This window comes from Cervus elaphus, unplaced genomic scaffold (assembly GCF_910594005.1).
Source record: "Cervus elaphus unplaced genomic scaffold, mCerEla1.1, whole genome shotgun sequence".
Classification (NCBI taxonomy): Eukaryota; Metazoa; Chordata; class Mammalia; order Artiodactyla; family Cervidae; genus Cervus; species Cervus elaphus.
In genome coordinates, this window is record NW_025316759.1 from 18,969 (window position 1) to 39,204 (window position 20,236).

The 20,236-nt window shown below is 52.7% G+C and overlaps 1 protein-coding gene across 1 annotated transcript in view; it reads right to left on the reverse strand.

Annotated features, from left to right (window-relative positions):
• Positions 1 to 382: 382 nt before the first annotated feature.
• LOC122691376 (proto-oncogene tyrosine-protein kinase receptor Ret-like) overlaps positions 383 to 20,236 on the reverse strand; it is a 53,144-nt gene continuing 33,290 nt past the window's right edge. Inside the window, 14 exon segments of the mRNA XM_043897954.1 lie at positions 383 to 2,352; positions 2,354 to 2,421; positions 3,715 to 3,862; positions 5,338 to 5,437; positions 6,485 to 6,622; positions 7,896 to 7,966; positions 10,087 to 10,209; positions 10,292 to 10,506; positions 11,702 to 11,809; positions 13,230 to 13,377; positions 15,845 to 16,110; positions 17,058 to 17,180; positions 17,996 to 18,106; positions 19,625 to 19,750. Coding sequence (XP_043753889.1) covers positions 2,263 to 2,352; positions 2,354 to 2,421; positions 3,715 to 3,862; positions 5,338 to 5,437; positions 6,485 to 6,622; positions 7,896 to 7,966; positions 10,087 to 10,209; positions 10,292 to 10,506; positions 11,702 to 11,809; positions 13,230 to 13,377; positions 15,845 to 16,110; positions 17,058 to 17,180; positions 17,996 to 18,106; positions 19,625 to 19,750 — 1,835 coding nt within the window. The 3' untranslated portion in view covers positions 383 to 2,262.

Consider the following 20,236-nt stretch of genomic DNA (forward strand, 5'->3'; position numbering starts at 1 on the left):
CAAAGTTTTTCCTCCAATGGACCTTCAGTCATGACAATGCATTTTACAGTCTCTCTCACAACTGTCCAACTCCAGCTTCAAGAAACAAACAGCAAATTACTAGACAAGAGCAAATACCTGCTCTGTTTTAGGGAAGGAATCCTTTGAGTGGCAGAACGAGCTTAGTTTTCACAATTACTATAAATGTGGCTGTTCATGTACATATTATACAAGACAAGTCAATAACATCACCAAGAGCCCCCACAGTCCTTCGATCAGTCTTACTTCCCCAGTGGTCACCACAATAGATCCCCTTGTGATATCTTACTCTTTATATGGAAACTTTAAAATCAGAAACCTAATGTTTCCAACCAGAAGGTTAAAAAGAGAAAAGAAGTTTACACACTGTATGATACATGATTTTATTTACATAACTGAAATGATTTTCTTAGTCACCTTGACTACAAAAGCAAATTGACACAGTATGATTTAATAACCTTTCATAAACAGATTTAACAAATTTTAAAACAGTAATACTCAGTAATACTTAAATACTTAGTAACTTCTGTGTATATGCATATGAAAATTGTCTGATAGACTAACAAGTATGAGTACCTGGATAACTCAGGAACAGACAATTAGGTTATGAGTCAAGGGTTAACTCCCCAGCACTGGGTCAGCCAGTTAGACTTGGAGTTCTCCCCCTGCTGAGGACAAATCTGCTACAGCCTCTCACACTGAGTAGGCATTTTTAATAACTTGAGAAAGTTTCTCCCTACTTCTGCATTTAACAAGACTATCATCAAGTACATCTGAAACCCACAAGTTTACTACCATGACTAGATATCTGTAAAAGAACTTATCACAGTGCGTCTGAACAATGGCCCAAACTAAAGCCATGCTACATCTGCAGTTAAGTGTTTTTCCAGTGCTCTCCCTGGGTGTGTACACACACACGTGCGTGCACACACAGATGCGCATGCACACACACACACACACACAGCTCTTCCACAAAACTCATCCAATTCTTCTTGGCCACAAAAATGCCATAATTTTTACCACTTTACCACTTTGGTGAAATGGCTATAAAAGCCAGCATTCTCATGAGACATCATTAGGTTCTTTCACAGTGCTTTAAGTATGAAGACCAGGCAGTATTTTGGTAACTGACCCTCTCCTGCAAAGTGACAGCATTGGGACAGAAAGAAGAGCCACCAGGACTTCCTGAAAGCCACCCCCACAGGATGGGAGGAGTGCTGAGTGTCTGTGACCACAAACAAGCAGTGAAGAATGACAAGAAGCTTATGAGTCATGGTCAGAACCTAAGAACAAAAATGTCTGGCCATAGCAGCATTACGTTACAGACACAGCAAGAGTGGACACATGTACCTTTTCACACAAGCTCTGTAAGAGCCAAAACCCTGTCGTTTCCCCATCAGAACTGTCATCAGAGGTGTCACAGTCCTTGGTCATTTGTCGACACTACTTCTAACCTAACTAGCTGAGACTGAGCACAAGTCCCAACCATGAATGTGTGAGATGAGCCCCTGCCACTTTGGGGCACTGGATGGGTGGGTACTGAAGGCTGTGGTGGGGTAGGCTGGGGAGTTCACGGCAGCCAAGTCTCTGTGGTCAGCAATACTTGGATATGAGTCCACTCCACTCCAAGGCCCCCTCCTCCATACACTTCTCATCACAGGGGTGTGATCTCTCAGCCAGGTGGACAGATATATCCTAGAAGCCCCCTCCCCTCACACCACCTACCTACATACCAAATGTGGCATCACGTCTCTCCATTGTGCTAAACCTAAGGATCATTTTAATCATAATAAGAATCAAATGTCTTCCTAAGAAGAGGTTACATGATTTAAAAAGAAACAAAACAGGATATTGAAGGTTGCGGCGAGGCCTGTCCAGAAGTCCCCTCTTCCCCTCCAGCCTTGGTCGGGCTTTGACATCCCTATGCAGCCTGGCCGTGCTCTTGTTTTGAACAAGGACATGTTTAAATCATGTGACCTTGTTTGGAGGCAACCAGAAAAAAGTCAAACAGTTCAGGTAGTGAGTGAGGGACCGATACGTGTGAGCGCGGAGTGCGTGGTGCTCACGGATGCACCGGTTGGGTGCTGCGGAGGGCTGAAGAAGGAACACCTACACCGTCCAGTGTGCTACATCTGCTGGGTGGCAAGACCGCCAGCCAGTGTGAAATGTGCAAATAGGGGCCGGCAGATCTGTTCTCAGCATATTTCTTCCCCTCGAAAGTCCATTACTTTTCACAAAGAAATGTTAACTATCAAACGCGTCCATTAATTGTGCCGCTGAGGGTGAAACCATCCAGTTAGCATATACACTATCATTTGCATATCTCGGGACACCCAGTGTTGGTGCCAGCGGCTCTTGTGGGTGGTACAGGACTCTCTTCAGGCCAGTTCGGGTCTGACATGCCTAAAAATGAAAACAGATCATTTGTTCTGTGCTGAAGAACCCAAACTTCATGTCCAGACAGTAAGGCCTTGGCAAAACTCCCTTTGAGGTTCAAACCAAACTTCTGGTTTCTGGGCCAACTGCCTGCAGGGTTTCATGCTCCAGGTTTCCAAAACATGTTTGGGAGAAGGGGGGAACATCACATGTTCTCTTGGTAACTGTAGCTTACCAGAAACTACCAATTTTGACTTTTATAAGCTTCAGACTCTCAAATCTGATCAATCTCTGGTGACCTGTTTAACTCTTTCTGTAAGGCAGCATAATGCAACAGCACCTTGTAGTACTGCCTGGATATACAGTGCTCTAACGTAAAGGAGCCTACTTGTCTTCCATCCCAGCCTACTACGGAGGAGAGGATCTTTCCAAATCAAGGGTGCACGCAGCCCAGTCCCACAGCATTGACGGGACAAATGGCAAGGAACACTAGCCAGCAAGGAATCAATGACCCAGGAGGCATGCGAAAGGAACAACCTCGGCTGAAAAAGGCTTGAGACTCCAAGAGTTCAAAACACTCCATGATGAAGTTAGGAAATAGGAAAAAAATTTCAAGTATTAAAGACAGAAGAAGGAGTTTTGGCAAGAACCATATTTACTGTCCATTGCAAGACCACAGCACCACAGACTACGTTCTTTCAAAAAGCATTTTGCTCCAGCTTTTAGCACTGACTTCATAAGTGACAACTGTCATGACAGTGTGTGATACAAAGGATGTGAAAACAGTACTCTGTGTGTGTCCCTCCCGCCGATGGCGGTCCCCAGCACCGGGTGGCCTCCAAGCCGCCCCCCTCCACTCACCCAGACAGAGCCTGGGGGGCTGCTGGCTGTGTTTTCAGTGCAGGCAGGGTAGTTCTGGTTCTGCCTTTCTAGATTAAATGCCTCCCCAGGTCAGGAAAATGTACCCCAGTAGTTAAATTAGAAGTACTATGACTAAATCCCCACCCGGGAAATGACTGAGTCATCATTTTTCAATATCCCCTGAGAGTTCTGCCCCGCCCTCTCCTCTATCATCTTAAGCTGCTGGGCAATGTGATCATCACACATATTTTCACATCCTTTAAAAAAAACATAGTTTTAAAAAAAAATGCCTGAATGTAAATGGATGCAAAGTCAGACATTTACAAACAAAAAGGTTCAGAGCAGACTTTGGTTTCATTCAAACCAGAAACACTCTTAAAAAGCATTACAGAGAGTAAGGACAGTGCAGAGAGCAGGAACAACGTGGCTAGAATCTAGTAAATGCATGTGAAATTCTACCATAGAGTTTGTTTTCAATCCACGTGGAGGGGAGGGTGCGAGGGAGGGGAACATTATTACAGTCCCCCAGGGGTGTCTCCTCCTCTGACAGGCCATCATCATACAGCAGTGAGTCAGATGGGGTGGACACGGCCAGGTCCAAGTAGTCCTGGAAGGGAGAGAGACCTGGTCACTCCTGGAGCAGGCCATTGCTGGACATGCCCACCCCGCCCCACCCCCGCCCTGCCTGATAGCAGAAGCCCCAGCCAAGTCTCACCCCGCACCTATCAACCTCTCGCCAGATCTGAGCCCCTGGCCAGGTCTGTCAGCATGAGTTCCCCCAGCCTCTGGTCCTCATCACAGAAAATCACCTCTTGGAGGCAGAAATGTGTTCCCTCATTGTTCTGGTCCTCTCTCTGCAGCGCTAGGGGCACCAGGCCCAGCACTGGAGAACAGGCCTGTTTATAAAACCTGAGGCTCCGGGATTGCAGTCCAGTGACTCATGTGGGAAGGCCAAGACACATTCCCCATCTGCTCCACACTTTCTGGCTTCCCTTCAGGCACTCCTGCCATCTCCAATATCAAGTCAGGACCAAGAAATCTGAGTCATCGGTGTGGGTTTTGCATAAGATGCTGCTAGAGGCTTCAGCTCCCAAGCAGGATGATTTGTGAGGACCGGCTACTTCCACTGCCCTGGTTAAAGGTGTCAAGAATGCTTCCAGTGTGTTTCTGGCTGGTTCTCAGCACTGTTCTAGGAAAGCTGTCTGTAGGCATCAGCTATTACCTCTGTTTAGGGCAAATCATAGGATGTGCCCAAATGATACACCAAGGTTGGGTTTTATTCCAAGGGGCCCAGTCCATGCATCTTGCCTTCCATGTTTGGAGAAATGACAACTTTCAGTAACTGTATCAATTTAAGGATGAAACCACCAGAGGGCAAGCAAGGTCTGTGTCTATTTTCTTTACTTGCATCCCCAGCATCTAAGGCAGAATACAGGAGGCAGCCCATTGCCCAATCAATATTAGTGAAAACTGTGTTGATTTCCTCTGTCACCTAGAGTTGTAAACTGGAGGCACACAGATATGTTGTTTGGCCCACACTGAGCTTTTGGAAATTGCTATAAAAACTGGGAAACATAAACATCCCTTAAAAAGCCCTGGCATGCTGGCACTCTTATTCCTACAGGTTACATTGTCTATGGTAAGAGGTCCTTCAGAGCCAGCTGGGAGGCTACTATTTGTCACAGTTTCCACTGCTCCCTTCACTTCCCACCCCTAGCCAGACCCTTCATAGAATCTGAATTTAGGACACATTCATTCCAACTTTACTTCCTCAAGTTCCATTATTGAAAATAATTTTGTTTGGCTTTGGCATATCTTCTTCCCACCCCTGTCTGTGGAGGGCTCTTCCTAAGTGTCAAGGTAAAAATCCTGGTTTCTCCCTAATTTCAAGAAGTCCAAGAGGTCTGGATTAAGGATAAAGGTTCGTGCCCGCGCCCCCCCCCCCGCCCCCAATCTGCCCTGCCCCCTACCAGGAGACGACATGACCATCTCACTCTGCACAGCCGCACTCTGCCTTTGTATGGGGAATTCCATGAACTGGGGTGAGGGAAGTGGCACCAGGGATTGGCTCCGGGTACTCACTCTGCTCTTAACCATCATCTTATCTAGGTCTTTGCTGATGTCGGCAAACACTGGCCTCTTGTCTGGTTCCCGCTTCCAGCACTGCAGCATTAGACTGTACCTGGTGAGACAAACAGGTGGGTGGTGACAATCCAGCAAGGATTGCCCAGTCACAACCACCACACCCAGTACAGTGCACCTGGGCCCCAGAGGCTCTGGTCCAAAATCCCAAAGCTGTTCCTGTGTCACTGACATCCTTCTCTGAGTTGGGCCAGGGTATGATGGGTCAGCAGGGGCTCACAGTGTCTGGCGCTGTGGTCCAGCCATGCTTGTTATGGCAGCTAACGCAGAAATGCCAGTCCTTAAAACTCTTATGAAGGATGAACTGTGTATGAACACAAAAACCTGCCAAGCACACTCTGTCTTGCACCTCCCTCCCTCCCTCCCCTGGGGCTCTGGCAGGGCTGCAGGGGCCACCTTGTGGGTGAGTGCTGGGCCTGTGCCTGCCAGTCTAGGGTGCCCAGGGAGGCAGCACCTACTCACCCTTGCACTCCCACAGCCCTGAGCCAGGCACATGGCAGGTGCATGACAGACTTTGGAGAATGAATGGACCAGTGTGTGTCTAACTATGGACGACCCCCCTCTCATGTGTTCTCAACCTGTTCTCCAAGGATCATCTGATGGAACCACCATTTGATGAGAAGATTCTGGTGCCCTCGAGCTGAAGTCCAGGTGCCATCTGCCTGCTCTTTGCCTGCCTTGGTGTCTCCACTTGGGCGCTCCCCTGTATGTACCCCTGGGGCCATTCTGAATTACCTGCCCCTCCCCAAGCATCCTGGGACAGGTCTCTAGCCTTAGATTGAAGCTGCTCCCTCATCCTTCCACCACCTCTCCTGGGGTCCTGCTCCCCCTCAGCTTGTAAGTCCCCCCAAGAGGCCCACCCAGCCCCCAGTGGAATCTGGGTCCCCAGCATCTGCCATCATGCCCAAGGGTGGTTCTCTGTCATCTGTGCCTTTGTCTTAGCCCGTCGCTTCCAGCTGCCCAGCTCGCCTGGGGCTGGCACCCAGGGCTGCCCAGCAGTGGGAAAGGATGAGTGTGCATGACCCCACCCCTCCAAAACCTGGAGTGTCAGTGTCTGGGGAGGCTGGACCAGAGAAAGCATGCTCACATCTCCTCGCTGCAGTTGTCTGGCCTCTCCATCCGATAGCCTGTCTTCAGAAGGTTGAAGAGCCGCTCTGGAGGAATCCCAGGGTAGGGGTTGCCGCCCAGGGTCACAATCTCCCACAGCAGGACACCAAAGGACCACCTGCAGAACCAGAGGGCCAATGAGCGACTGCACTGAGTCTGTGGCATCCTCAGCGCCCCAGATATCCTCCCCCTGAGCAGCAACAGGACCCGAGTTCCCTGTACAGAGAGTGGTCCAAGTGCCCACAGTTTCAGCCTAGGCTGACCAGACAGATGGAAGTGGAATGGAGGCGGGACCAGGTGTCTGCCTGCCCTGCCCCAACCCCCTGGCAAGCTGCTGCCCAAGCTCAGCCCCCATATCCAAAAAGGGCAGGTGGCTGACCCCTGAGGTGAAGCTCTGTAGCATCAGAGACGGCATAGGGAATGCAAATGAGCACAGTGAAAAGCAGGTTGAACTGAGGCCACAGGGCACCAGGGCACTCTGCAAAACCCCTTCACCTTTTCTGTGTGCCTGGAAATTTTCATAAGATGTTAAAAGGAAAAAACACTGCAATGGGAAAATATCAACTGTGAGGGAAAATTTACTGTCAAGTGGGGACAAAATCATCAAAAAACAGCATTATCACACAAGCCCATTTACAGTAATAAAGAATGCCTGCATGCCACGGACAACTCTAGGCAAGGCCTGTGAGTGCTGGCCGTAGTTATTTAGGGATGGTGGGGCCCCATTGACTTTTAGTCTCTTCATTATGCTTTCCCCTGCATTTCCAGTTGTTTTACAGTCAACTTGGTAATCAGAACACAGCTGTTAAAACTGTTTAAGAATTGCCTTTTCACAGCCTACTTTATTTAAAACATGCAAGGCTGTTTACAGCAGAACATTTGGAAACAAGTCTGTTGTGGTTTTGAAAACAATTGAGAATGCAGTTGGACTTGGAAGACTGAGTTTTGGTCTTGGAGCAGTTTGGGTACCGGAAACCCATTCAAGGTCACTCCACCCTAAACCTGTCTCTGGGTGGGGACCAGTCTCCAGGGACCTGCTTGAAGCCCGCTCACACTCAGGCTCACAGAGAGGGAACTGTTCAGCTGGGACTGTGTGTCACTGAGATGTCCAAAGAGAGGGCAGGGGAGGTGGGGGAGGCAAGGGGGGCTGCAGCTATGGCTCACATCCTCATGCATTCCACCGTGGCACTCAGAACTACTGCCTGGGCCTTTGCCATTTGCTGTGTGAGTACACAAAGCTCCCCCATCCGCAGCCCCCCAGTTTGGGGAGGTCACTCTGGACGGCTGGAATGGGCTGACAGGGACTCAGGGCAACTCTGTTCCCCAGCGGAGCTGCCCAGACAGGTGCATACATGTAACCTCCACCCCAGGAAGGCAACACCCTGACTCACACATCACTCTGGGTGGTGTAGATATGATCAAAGAGGGACTCAATGGCCATCCACTTGACTGGGATCCGACCCTAAGGAAGGAGTGAAAGAAAGGCATTAATGTTGCTCTGAGATCCTAGGAACTGGTGTGTGTGGGGGACACATCTCAGGCTCTTTCAGCTCTTAGGGAACACTGAGTAATGACTCCAGTGTGTTCCTGGGTAGAGGCCAGCAGCCCAGCCTCACAGGTGCTGGAGTCCTAGCCCCGCCTTCCTAGGCTTGGCTGAGACCCGTGAGGGAGTCAGTCGGCCTGCCCACAGCTATACAAGGTGTGCTGGTCATGCACCACATCCCAAGGAATTGATGCTAAGTGCAAGCCAGGCCCCACTGTGGTCACTTCTCGGGAGATCAGGGGCACCGCACCCTGGGTGCTGCCCAGTGGGTAGGCTGGAAGCACTTCCATCAAGATCTCCCCTGATTTCTGAGGGTGAAGGGGTCTGGGAAGCCAACATCCAGTGTTTCCATTTTGGGAATTTCTGACACAAACGAACACACTAAAGGCCTTTCTAAGAAGCTCTGAGCGAAGAAATCAATGTGAGTGTCTTGAGTCTGATTTTTCCCTCTTATTTTATCCCAGGGCCCTTTTAGCATCCTCTGAAAGACTGTCCTCCACCATGGAGAGGCTGGAGTTCAACCTAACAAATCCTTTCTAATGCAACTTAAGAAATAGCTTTTTGGTACAAATAGATCAGCGGGCTTTCCTGGTGGCTCAGTGGTAAAGAATCCACCTGCAGTGCAGGAGATGCGGGTTTGATCCATGAGTCAGGAAGATACCCTGGAGGAGGAAATGGCAACCCACTCCAGTATTCTTGCCTGGGGAATTCCATAGACAGAGGATCCTGCTGGGCTACAGTCCATGGGTCGCAAAGAGTCAGACACGACTGATCGATTAAACAACAACAAACAGGTCAGCATCAAGGCACAATCAATTTAAAAAAAGGCATTTGCTTTGGATTTTAATGCATTTATTGTACTTCTTTTTTTTTTTTAAAGTACTATTTAGGATTCATACCCTACATGAAGTGTGACTGCTTCGAGGGTGTGTGTTTCTAACAATGCAACCTGCAGGCTGTGCTCTCAGGGGCCGAGCTTGGGCACCTTGTGCTTCCTTGCTGGGTGACACAGGGCCTTCCTGAGGACCAGTGCATCAACAGGAAGTTCCATCCAGCCCCCTCCACGGGGTAGGGAGCACCCCTCTCCACTTCCCCTTCAGCACTTCTAAGACGTGCTGTCACAACAGAAACCCCACAAGAAATCAAATGTCATCCTCACAGCCCCAGGAGCACCTGGGCTTCACTCGCCCCTCAGAGCAAAGCTGAAGTGTATGTCGTGGCTTTCTGTGTTTTTCTTTTTGAGCAGCATCTGTTCTGAATGCCAGCTTAGCTGTGTGTCTTGAGGGGGCCTGTGATCTTCCCTGTCTAGTCTGTCACAGGGAGGCTACTAGAAAGGGGTTGGGAGGATAGCAGCACCAAGAAAGTCAAGACCAATGTCACAGGGAAGGGGACCATACCAGGGAACCAGGTTTCCCAAGAAGGTCCCCAAACCACCTATTTTAGTGACTTGGAAAAAGCTTCCCAAATCTCTACACTGCAACTCTGGACTTTGTCTCCAGGATCCTCCTGATTGCCTTCCAAACTCACTTAGTCAGCCATTCCTAAGCCCTTGGACCAGGAGCATACCCTGCTGTAAAGTGGTTCAATCCTTTCTGTAAAGAATGACTAGCAAGCTTGAGTTTAATTCATTTCTTTTCCCCAAGCAAAGGACTAAAGTTACACAGAAAGTAAAACAGTGACCTTCACTCTGCAGCAGTGAGAGGAGCAACTGCAGACAAGAAGATTGTTATTTCTGCAGTGGTGGGTGACCTTTAGAAGTGATAGTGATGAAAAGTGAGAGAAGCTGCAGGAACCCCACTCCCAGCAGGGAGCTCCAAAACAGCACGTGTGGCTGTGAGGAAGAGAAGGAACAGGCTCAAGACTGAGTCCTGCTCTGGGTCTCTGGGGACCCAGGACTAGGAAAGAGTTCGGGGATGAGGACTGGAAGTTTGCACTCTAAAAACCCGCTTTACCTTCCTCAGATCAAAATCTGTCCCCACCCTGTGGGTTCCCTGACCATGCCCTCTGCCCTCAGGCCATCACACCCCAGAGCCTGGTACCTCGCTCCTCTTCACGTAGGAATCCTCTTCATAAACATCTCGGGACAGACCAAAATCTGAGATTTTCATCCTGTGGCCCTCGGCTACCAGGACGTTTCTGGCTGCCAAGTCCCGATGGACAAGCTGTGGAAAAGACAACAGCAGGGACCCCTGAACCCCGGGCCAATCTCTGGCGGAGGGGGCGCGGGGCTGGGGCGGCACGCACCTTCATCTCAGCCAGGTACTGCATCCCTTGTGAGATCTGCCAGGCAAAGGAGACAAGGTCGCCCATGGTCAGGGCCTGCTCCTCCAGGTTGTCCAGGTAACTGGAGTTGCGGCTGCCCCCGCTGCCCACGTAGCCAGGTCCCGCCTTGCGGCTCTCTCGGAGGAAGCCCCGCAGGGAGCCGTACTTGGCATACTCCAAGATGAGGAGCAGTGGCCCTAGGGGCAGAGCAGTAGGTACGTGGGCTGGCTGCTTAGGTGACCCTGGGCAGGCAGAAGTTGGGCCAGCACGGGGCAATCGCTTCCAGCAGCCTGAGGACTCAAGCCTCAGCTCCCTCTCACATCACTCTGCTCTCCACCTTGCAGCGCTGTTACTTCAGTCATGTCTGACTCTTTGTGACCCTATAGACTGTAGCCTGCCAAGCTCCTCTGTCCATGGGATTTTCCAGGCAAGAAGAGTGGAGTAGGTTGTCATGTCCCCCTCCAAGGGATCTTCCTGACTCAGGGATTGAACCCAAGTCTTTTACATCTCCTGCATTGGCAGGCAGGTTCTTTATCACTAGTGCCACTTGGGAAGCTCCTCCATCTTGCAGGGGCTTTGGATTCCAAAGCCAGCTGCCTGGACAGTTGACCACAACCTCTTTCCTGGGTGTCCAGGGCAAGCAGTCACTGCATTTGAAGCTGCCCTGGGAGATAACCACTGCTGCTCGGATGTCAGGAACTTTCTGTACCCCTGGTCTTGCCACAGTATGGCCTGGGGACAGCTGATGGAGGCAGAGGTTCTGGACTGCCCCTGGCCACCCTCTCCCTGCCCTGCCTGCTCTCAGGCCACAGTCCTCCCCGAGGCCCGGCCCTGAGTGCTACTGGTGCCCCTGCTGCTCTCTCCCTGTCGGCCTCCCATCTCCCTCACACACCCAATACACATGCACCCACATGCACATGCACACACACACACACACACACACACACACACACACAAAGTGGGAGGCCCCCAGGGTGGCAAAGCAGTTTTGGAAGACCAATAGAGCAAAATGCTCTTATGTGAAAAACGATCTGCCATTGCCTTTGCCACCCCAGGCTGGGGTGGGGTTGAGATCACCTGGAGGTTATGGCATATCTAGTAGGTGCCCAGGAGACACTGCTCATCTCTGGACTTCCCTGTCTTAAGGGCTCGGCCTGGGGCAGGGTGCTGACAACCAGGATGTCGCCAGAGACCCCAGGGAACACTCCTGTGGCAGCCCTCATGGTCCACTGACACACAAGTTTCAGGCAAGAGCCAGAGAAACCATGCTTCCAGGAAGAGAGAGGACAGGTGCCAGAGAAGAAAAGGATGGGGATGAGGGAGAATGCAGAATGGAGCAGCCCAGAGCCCCTGGCTTGTGCCCAGCAGCTGCTAGTCCCCGGCTGGTCTTACCATCCTGGCTGCAGGCCCCGTACAGCTTGATGACTTGTGGGTGGTTGAGCTGCTTCAGGAGGTTGAACTCTGATAGCAGGTCCCACAGCTCGCTTGGGGAGGCATTCTCTGAAATGCACAGAAACAAAGCAGGTCACAAAGTCCCTGCTACCACCGTGCTGGGTCACAGGCGCAAACGAGGGGTCTACACAGACTTGTCTCCTTCCCAGACATCCTACTCAGGTTCAGACTGAGGCCTGCCAGGACCTCACTGCTTGGAGCTACTCTCAGCCCATGGGAGGGTCAACAGCGGCCTCAATTGCCTACAGGGAGTAAGAACCAGAGGAGCGCACTTCCATGTGAGCAGAGTCTTTCCATGGAAAGCCTTCTGGGCTGGGCTATGCATGCAAATGGCATTATTTCCCTGCAATCACCATCTCTCAAAGACAGTGGCGTTAACCCTTCATTAACCCTTCTGGGGAGGTAAAGGGACTCCCTGGTGTCCCCAAACACCTGCCAACCAAGCACTTGGCAAAGGGGGGTGAGGCCCTGGAGAAAGGTGAAGGCCATGAGACTTCACGGAAGTCGTCTTGCCATGCTGAGTGTGTGTTTTCCAAGGGCAGAGATAGTTGTGCTCAGGAGCTTGGGTGTGGAGGTCTCCTGGCCAACTGTCCTCCTGGGTCATGGCCCCACATCCCACTGCCCAGTTGTGCCACTGCCTCTGGCTGTAGACTTGTCTGGAAATGAGAAGACAGCTGCAAGATGGGGCATTGGAACCCTTTGGACCACACATGAGTGACCCAGGGCCAGTCTCACTGTGCCCTCTTAGGGCCTGGGGTCTCATAGACAAGGGGCAACCCTAGTCTGAGGGCCTGGGTAAGTACACAAAAGTACCCGGCACTGCATGGCTCCCCGACTGCTGAACAACAGAGTGCATCAGCCTAAAATGTGCCCATCACATGGCCACTGGGCCCTCAGTTGGTCAAGCTGAGGCAGAACTCAGCCATGGCAGAGGACTGTCTACCCAGTCCCTGCTGAGAAGCAGCAGTGAGGATACCCAGCATGTGCTAAGACTGGGGCAGTGCTGGCCCACTAAGGGCTGGGGGGGATGGGGACTGGGAAAGGCAGGGACCTGGGGGACAGGGGCCAGTCCTTACAGGTGGTCTCTTCACCAGGACCTCAGTGGACGCTTGGCGAAAGAAATTAATGGGGCAGACTGAGGTGGGGAGAGCTGTCGGTTTTGAACTTAAGGGCTTTTAATTTAAACTCGGATCTTTACCCAACATTGATACACAAGCAACATGGCTCTGAAAGCTTTCAAGGGAGGAATGTCTTACCCTGCTTCTCCAGGGACCACACCAACCCACATCATCCATGGTGGAGGTCCCTATACTGCAGCCACTCAAGAAGAGCAGGGGAGGCGTATTGGTTCTTCAGGAGGCAGCAGGCTGATTGCCAGAGTCCTGGCTGTCATAAGGGCTTCATCCACCCACTGGGGCCCCCGCTGGTGTGAGTGGCAGAGCCCCCTGTGTACTGCCTGGGCACGTACCTTTCAGCATCTTCACAGCCACAGTCGTGTACCCTGCTTTGCCTTTCAGCCGAAAGGCTGTGGCCTTGACCACTTTTCCAAATTCACCTTCTCCCAGAGTTTGTCCAAGCACCAAGTTCTTCCGTGGGAATTCCCACTTGGGATCCTCCTACATTGGGTTTGAAGGAAAAAGAGAGGGAAGAGAGATGGCGAAGGTAAGAAGAAAGGAAGAAGGCAAGAGCCGGCGGACAAGCTCCGTGTGCAGACGGCCGACTGTCACCTGAAGTGACAGGTGACAGTCACCATGTCCAAGGGCAAGACCCCACAGTCAGGCCCTGAGGTGCCATGACAAGATGCGTCCCCCCACAGGAAGGCAGGTGTTGCCACAGTCTGGCTGGACTCCGTATGCTCATACCCTCACTGGCCTCCATCTACTGTAGATGCCCTGGGCCACCTCAGGCCCAGGGCCTGGTATCTCCAGTGAGGGAGTCAGGGTTTACTCAGCACCCACAGGTGCTCACAGGGGGACCACAGCCTCTTCCCTGGGACTCAGGCCCAAGCCTCATGGCACCACCTCTGTTTTGGACACCAGGCACTGACAGTGGCCCAGGCTCCAGGACTTCCAAGAGAACTCAAGTGGCAGCTGTGGCCCCAGTTGCCTATCAGCCCTGCACTCCCAGCTACAGGAGGGGGTGTCAAGAACACCTTCCTGGTGTGGCAGCCTCTAGAAAGTTACCACTGTGCCCCTCAGGTACCCCCCCCATCCCTCCCTGACAATGTGTGGAAGAGTCTGCTCCTCCCACAGCCCAGCCACTGGCCAGAACTTGCACACACCGGCCTTCCCAACACACCATGCCCACTGAAGACCCCTCTGGGGTGGGGTCTCCAAGACTGGCTCGAAGACCTGAACTCTGGGGATGCTGAAGCCTGTCTGGAACCTGCCTTCCCGTCAGCACTGGATGCCCAGGTCCCCAAGTCTTGCTGTGGCTGGGTGTGGGCATGGCTCCAGGGGCTGCTTACGATGTGCCTGGCAGGCTCGCCTAACCCACAGACACACACTGGTGACCCACTGCCCCCCCGCCAGGGACCAGAACCCTGTGTTCTTACGTCTGGGAGCAGAGGCAGGCTCCTCTAAGCACCACGGCCAGGGGCGCCTTCCAGCCAGCTCCCCAGGTGTCCTGGTGTCTCAGCTTCCCCAGTAACCCATGTTGTTTGTTCTTTAAGTTGCAAAAGAGGCAGTCGTGTCTGACTCCCATGGACTGTAGCCAGGCTCCTCTGTCCATGAGATTCTCCAGTCAAGAATACTGGAGTGGGTTGCCATTTCCTCCTCTACCAAGAATCCATAGTCAGGCTCAAAGGTGACAACACAGTCACCACCACCCTGGTGTCCACCCTGCACTGGATAACAGCTGACTGCACACAAAGACTGGGCTAAGAGGGGATATCTCTGATTTGTTTCTCTTTAAAAGTGCTAAAACCCCAAAGTGTCCTCCCCACTTTATGTAAGACAGAACTAAGGCCAAAGGGTCGAATAATGTGTCTAAGACCTCAGAGCTGGTCAGTGTGGTCCTGGGCCTGCGGCCCAGCTCTGGCTTCTCTGCACTCTGGGCTAGAGGCTGAAAGTGGTCTGTGGCCCCCCCCACAGAAGAACCTCTCTCATTGTGTGTCTCAGCACAAACCGCCAGGGCATATAAGGGAATCAAATGGCTCATCCCTGGGCCACGAGGGCCATTCCCAGATGTGGTGGCCACAGGGGCCTCCTTCCTGACTTTGCTGGTTCCAAACACTCAGCAGGTGGGAGGTCTCCAGCCCCCAGTCCCCATAGTATTTCAGTCTCCTCAGCAAAAACACTGGAGGGCAGACAGGCGGAGGAGCAGCCTGGCCGGGCAGGAGGTGGTGTCTGAGCCTCCCACACTAACTGCAGGCCCAGACCATGCCATGGAGGAGGAGGCTTGGGCTGATTCTCCCCTCTTGGCAGGCCAGTCACAGATTCCTGGGGCCAGGCTCCCCTGATGGTGCCTGAGAGGCCTCTCAGCAACCCCACTCTCCAAGCCACAGACAGAATCCCCTCCTGGCTGCGGCCAGGCCCCCCACCTGCCAGTCTCTCTCGCCTGGATGGGGACAGTGTTTCATCATGGGGCTCCTACCCAACAGACTCCCCAACAGAGCGACCCGTGGAAATGAAGGCAGAACATCAGCTTCCAGCCCTAGGGTGGTCCTACCTTCTGAGAATAAAACCCACACACTCCTCCTCAGGGCCTCCCCCAAGGCTGCATCCTCCAGCACTTGGGGCCTCCGTAGGAGATACCTTAGGCGGGTACAGCATGGCCTGCCCTCTCCTTGGAGCCTAATGGCCCAGATCTCAGTCATTTAAATCCGCACCCATCCTTTTCCACACTGATTCACGCTCTCCGCCCCACCCCTGCCTTCTGCCCTCCCTGAAAGACAGCTCGGTGGAGGTTAGAAGACAGCTGGAAGCTCACGAGGTCCTCCTGGCAGGCAAGGATGCAACAACCCCAAGGGCCCTGCCCCTTCTGTCCCCCCCTCCTTCCCCAGCTGCCCTAGACCAGAGGCTACCCACAGGGCTACCTGGAAGGGCTGCCTCCCTGGCCCTGCTGCCACATGGAGAACCTCACCGGGATCTTGAAGGTGTCCACTAAGACCTGGTTCTCCATGGAGTCCAGAGAGGGCCGGCAGGCACCAGATGAGGAGTAGCTGACCGGGAAAGCTTGGGCGGGTCGACGGAAGGTCATCTCAGCTGAGGCAATGGGCGGCTTGTGGGCACTCTTGCGGTAGCGGTGGATGCAGAAGGTGGACAGCAGCACAGACAGCAGCACAGATACGATGGAGAAGACCACAGCTGCCGTGATCACTGTGCAGCAGAGGTCATCACGCAGGGTGTCTGCGGGCGAGTAGGGGCTGTGAGAGTAGACACCCCACAAGGGGGACCCCCAATACCCAACAGAGCCACACCTGTGACAGCCAGAAGTGGCTGCTGTGACCGACTGTGAGCTGCCTGCCAACCCTCCTGACCCATGGCAGGTACTGTTCTGTATGTTTTTGCTACAAGAGACTATTATTGCCCTTTTCTGGAAGGAATGAGCATTTATAAACATCCTGCCTGAGGTCACACACCAGAGGTTGTGCACCCCTGCACCTCCCCCACCCTGGAACGTTGCACTGAAGCCAGAGGCCCAGGGGCCCGGGGGGTGGGAGAAGTTCTTCTCCTGCATTCCTAATATCTTCTGTATTTTCTTCATGTTCAATATATAGTGGAGAGGAAAGACAAGTGGCCCAGGATCTGGGCCATGCAATGACCACCCAAATGCCAGAAAAGCTCCCCATGTGTTCAGTGGGGCCCCCCTGTTCTAGAAGAAGCACCTGGAGGGTGCTGGGAGGGGGGACCCAGCTGGCCAATGCCACAGGCCCAGGAAAGGCTCTACACAGGCACAGTCTGAGGAGATGCTGAGCTATTTGGTGGAATAACTAGTTTTCCAGCCCAATCTTTATTATAGAACTTGAGGCCAGGGAATTCTTTGGTGGTCCAGCAGTTAGGACAAGGAGCTTTCACGGCTGTGGCCAAGATTCAATCCCTGGTTGGGCACCTAAGATCCCATAAGCCTTGCCAAAAAAAAAATAAATAAAAGGAACTTCGGGCCACAAGGCAGTCTTAGTAGCCTTGAGCCAGCTCCTTGTCTGCACACATGGGGGAACCAAGACCCCAGGGAAGGAGGAAGATCTCCTAGGTTTCTCTTCCTTCCTGCAATCTTCTCCCTTGCTCCCTGGAGGCTCAGGGAGGTGTGGGGATCCCGGCCAGCTGTGCCCCCCACCCCCCCACCCCCAATGCACCTTGGCTATCCTCCGGCTCGCAGAAGCACTTCTTCTTCTCAGGGAAGCAGTTGCAGATACCGAAGCCAGCTTTAATCCCCCGGCGCTCCCCAGGTTCGTGCCCACCAATGATGCTGCCGCCCCCTGAGGACAGACACCACCCACTCAGCAGCCCACTCTCAGCCTCCAGGGGGACCTGGCCAGCCAGGACCACCAGACAGGATCATGAGAGGCCCCTCCCCACCTGATGTCAGCACTCTCACGCCCAGGGAGCACAGTGAGATCAGAAGTCTAGGTCACCCCAGGCAAGAGCCTCAGCATGCATGCATGTGTGCTAAGTCGCTTCAGTCAGGTCGACTCTTTGCAACACTGTGGACTGTAGCCCACCAAGCTCCTCTGTCCATGAGATTCTCCAGGCAAAAATACTGGAGTGGGTCACCAGGCCCTTCTTCAGGGGATCTTCCCAATCCAGAGATCAAACCCGCACATCTCCTACATTGGCAGGTGGGTTTCTTTACCACTAGCGCCATCTGGGAAGCCCCAGTTGCAGCATGATGAGCCCCCAAACCAGCTCCCTGGCTGCAGCAGGTGAGAGGAGGAACCCACAGGCTGCCCTGGGCCCAGGTCAAGGTCCACACTTGGTTACTTTTCAGAAGCAGAAAAGGGGCAGAGGGGGCAGCTGGCAGTCAGCAAAACGGGGGACAGGGAGTCGTGCCCCATGAGTTGGCTAGAGCAACACTGGAAGGGTGTGGGTCAAGCCAGCAAGCTCTAATTTGGGGGGAGGAGCGCCTTTATTAAAAAAAAATGTTAGGAAAGGGCTCAGCACTCAAAACCCAGAAGCTTGGCTGGTCTGGCTGAAATGCAGGTGAGAGTCCAAGCCCCTTTAGCTTGTTACTCCCCCCACCCATTCAGGCTCCTGCTCGCTCAGAGTCATGGTGCAGGCTCATCGGGCTACTTACGGAGGCAGTCCTGGGGGCAGATGTTGGGGTCTCTGCTCTCCACGGCATCACAGTGGCCATCGGGGCAGGTCCTGATGCTGGGGGAGCAGGTGGAGAAGTTCCTGGTTATCCCTACAACACAGAGTGGGCAGTTATGACCACAAGGGAGCAGCTGCCCTGTTCAGACTGCAGAGCCAGGAGGGTCACACCCCAGGGCCTTCCAGGTCAACCCTGTACCCCACCCCATCCCCTGCAAGGAAGAGCAAACTGAGATCTGAGCAGAGAAGAACCACACACAGAGCCCCACCAGCAGGGCATCCCTGAGGTACAGGGCAGCCAGGATGGTGGGGGCCAGAGGAGCCAGGCAGTCCCAGAGCTGTGCCAGGCTCACATCAGAGAGGCCAGAAGAGACCAGATGAGGCTGGGACCCTCTCCAGGCTGCACTGTGGGTGGGACCCTCAGATTGGTGGGCCCAGCTGGCAGCCAGTTACTGTCCACACCCAAGGCTGCTCAGGTCCCTCCTATTTGGGTCCATGTCCCCTGGGCTGGGACCTCCTGGGTAGAGCCTCTCTGAAGACCACTTTGGATATTTTGAATTATTTTAAGGTTTGTGTTTTCATGAAGTAAAGCCAACCATAAATGACATGTCAACAGTGTAGTCTACCTTAATTCCTCCACTTCTTGGATGCACAGTAATATTACCAAGAGATCTTCGAAAAGTGTCTGTGAACTATGTGTTTAAAAACATTGGGTGAATAGGGGGAAGAGTGGGGAGAAGGGATAGTCAGGGAGTTTGGGATACACATGTATACACACTATATTTAAAATAACCAACAAGAACCTACTGTATAGCACATAACTCTGCTCAATATGCTATAAAAACCTCAACGGAAAAAGAATTCGAAAAAGAATATATACACGTATATGTATAACTGAATCACTATGCTGTACACTGGAAACTGACACAACATTGTTCATCAACTATGCTCCAATATAACATAAAAAGTTAAAAAAAAAGAGAAGGCATTGGGTGAATATAGTGGCTCAGACAGTAAAGCGTCTGCCTGTAATGCTGGAGACCTGAGTTTGATCTCTGGCTTGGGACAGTCCCTGGAGAAGGAAATGGCTACCACTCCAGTATTCTTGTCAGAGAATTCCATGGACAGAGGAGCCTGGTGGGCTACAGTCCACAGAGTCCCAAAGAGTCAGACACGAGTGAGCGACTAACACTTTCAATTTCACATTCACAACTGCACATGTATTTATGTGTATATGGGTAGAGAAATGGATATATACATGTTAATTACCATCTGGTTTAGGCACCAATACAGAAATTCAGAATTTTAGAATAAAGTAAAAAGAAAACACACACATCTCAACTTTGGCCCCGACCTTCTCAAGTCCAGAGCGAGCTCAGTCTCAGGCACCTGTGATCCCATCGGTGATAAACAGTTGGAAGGTTCTCTGTTCCCTGCGCTCGTGACCACCCTCTCCTGGCATCAGGAGCCACGGCAGGGACCAAGCGCAGGGGAGGACTAGATGGGCAGGGGTGGGGGGTGTCACAGAGGCTGGCAGGGCCCGCATGCACAGACCCTACTCCCCCTCAGCCCCCATCACACTCCCCACCGCCTGGCTCTGCCCAGGGCTTACCTTTGCCATCTCCCTGTCTCCACTCGCACCTGCCCGTCAGAGAGCCCAGGCCACCGCATTCCTCACATTCGGGCTGCCTCTTGCTGACCGCGCAGGACAGGGGGCAGCCAGGCTCTTCAGGCATGTCTAGGGGTGGCAGAAAGCAGTCATGGGGGGCCAGCCTGCCATGGGCACCCATGGGTGCAGGCAGCACTGGCTGGAGCTGTCCCGAGTTGAGCCCAGAGGGGAGGCAGTCACTAAACTCTGGGGGCGCAGGGTAGTGAGGGGGCTGCTGGGGGAGGGGTGGCATCATAGTCACACAGCAGGGGCAGCTAGGGGGCTGAGTATGGAGTGGGGATGGGAGGTGGCCAGACTCATCCAGGGACACGCAGGACACCCAGTTAAACTTGAACTTCAGAGAACAGTGAATACCTGCTTTGTGTAAATATGGCCCTAATATCACAGGGACATAGGGGAGTTTGTCTTCTAATTCACTGCAAAGGCTGCACGAGATGTACTTACACCACAAAAATTGCTCGTTGTTTACCTGAAATTCACACTCAACCTGGGTCCTATATCGTACCTGGCAGCCCTAAAACAAGCGCACACGTAGGACCCGCTGACAGAGGCGAT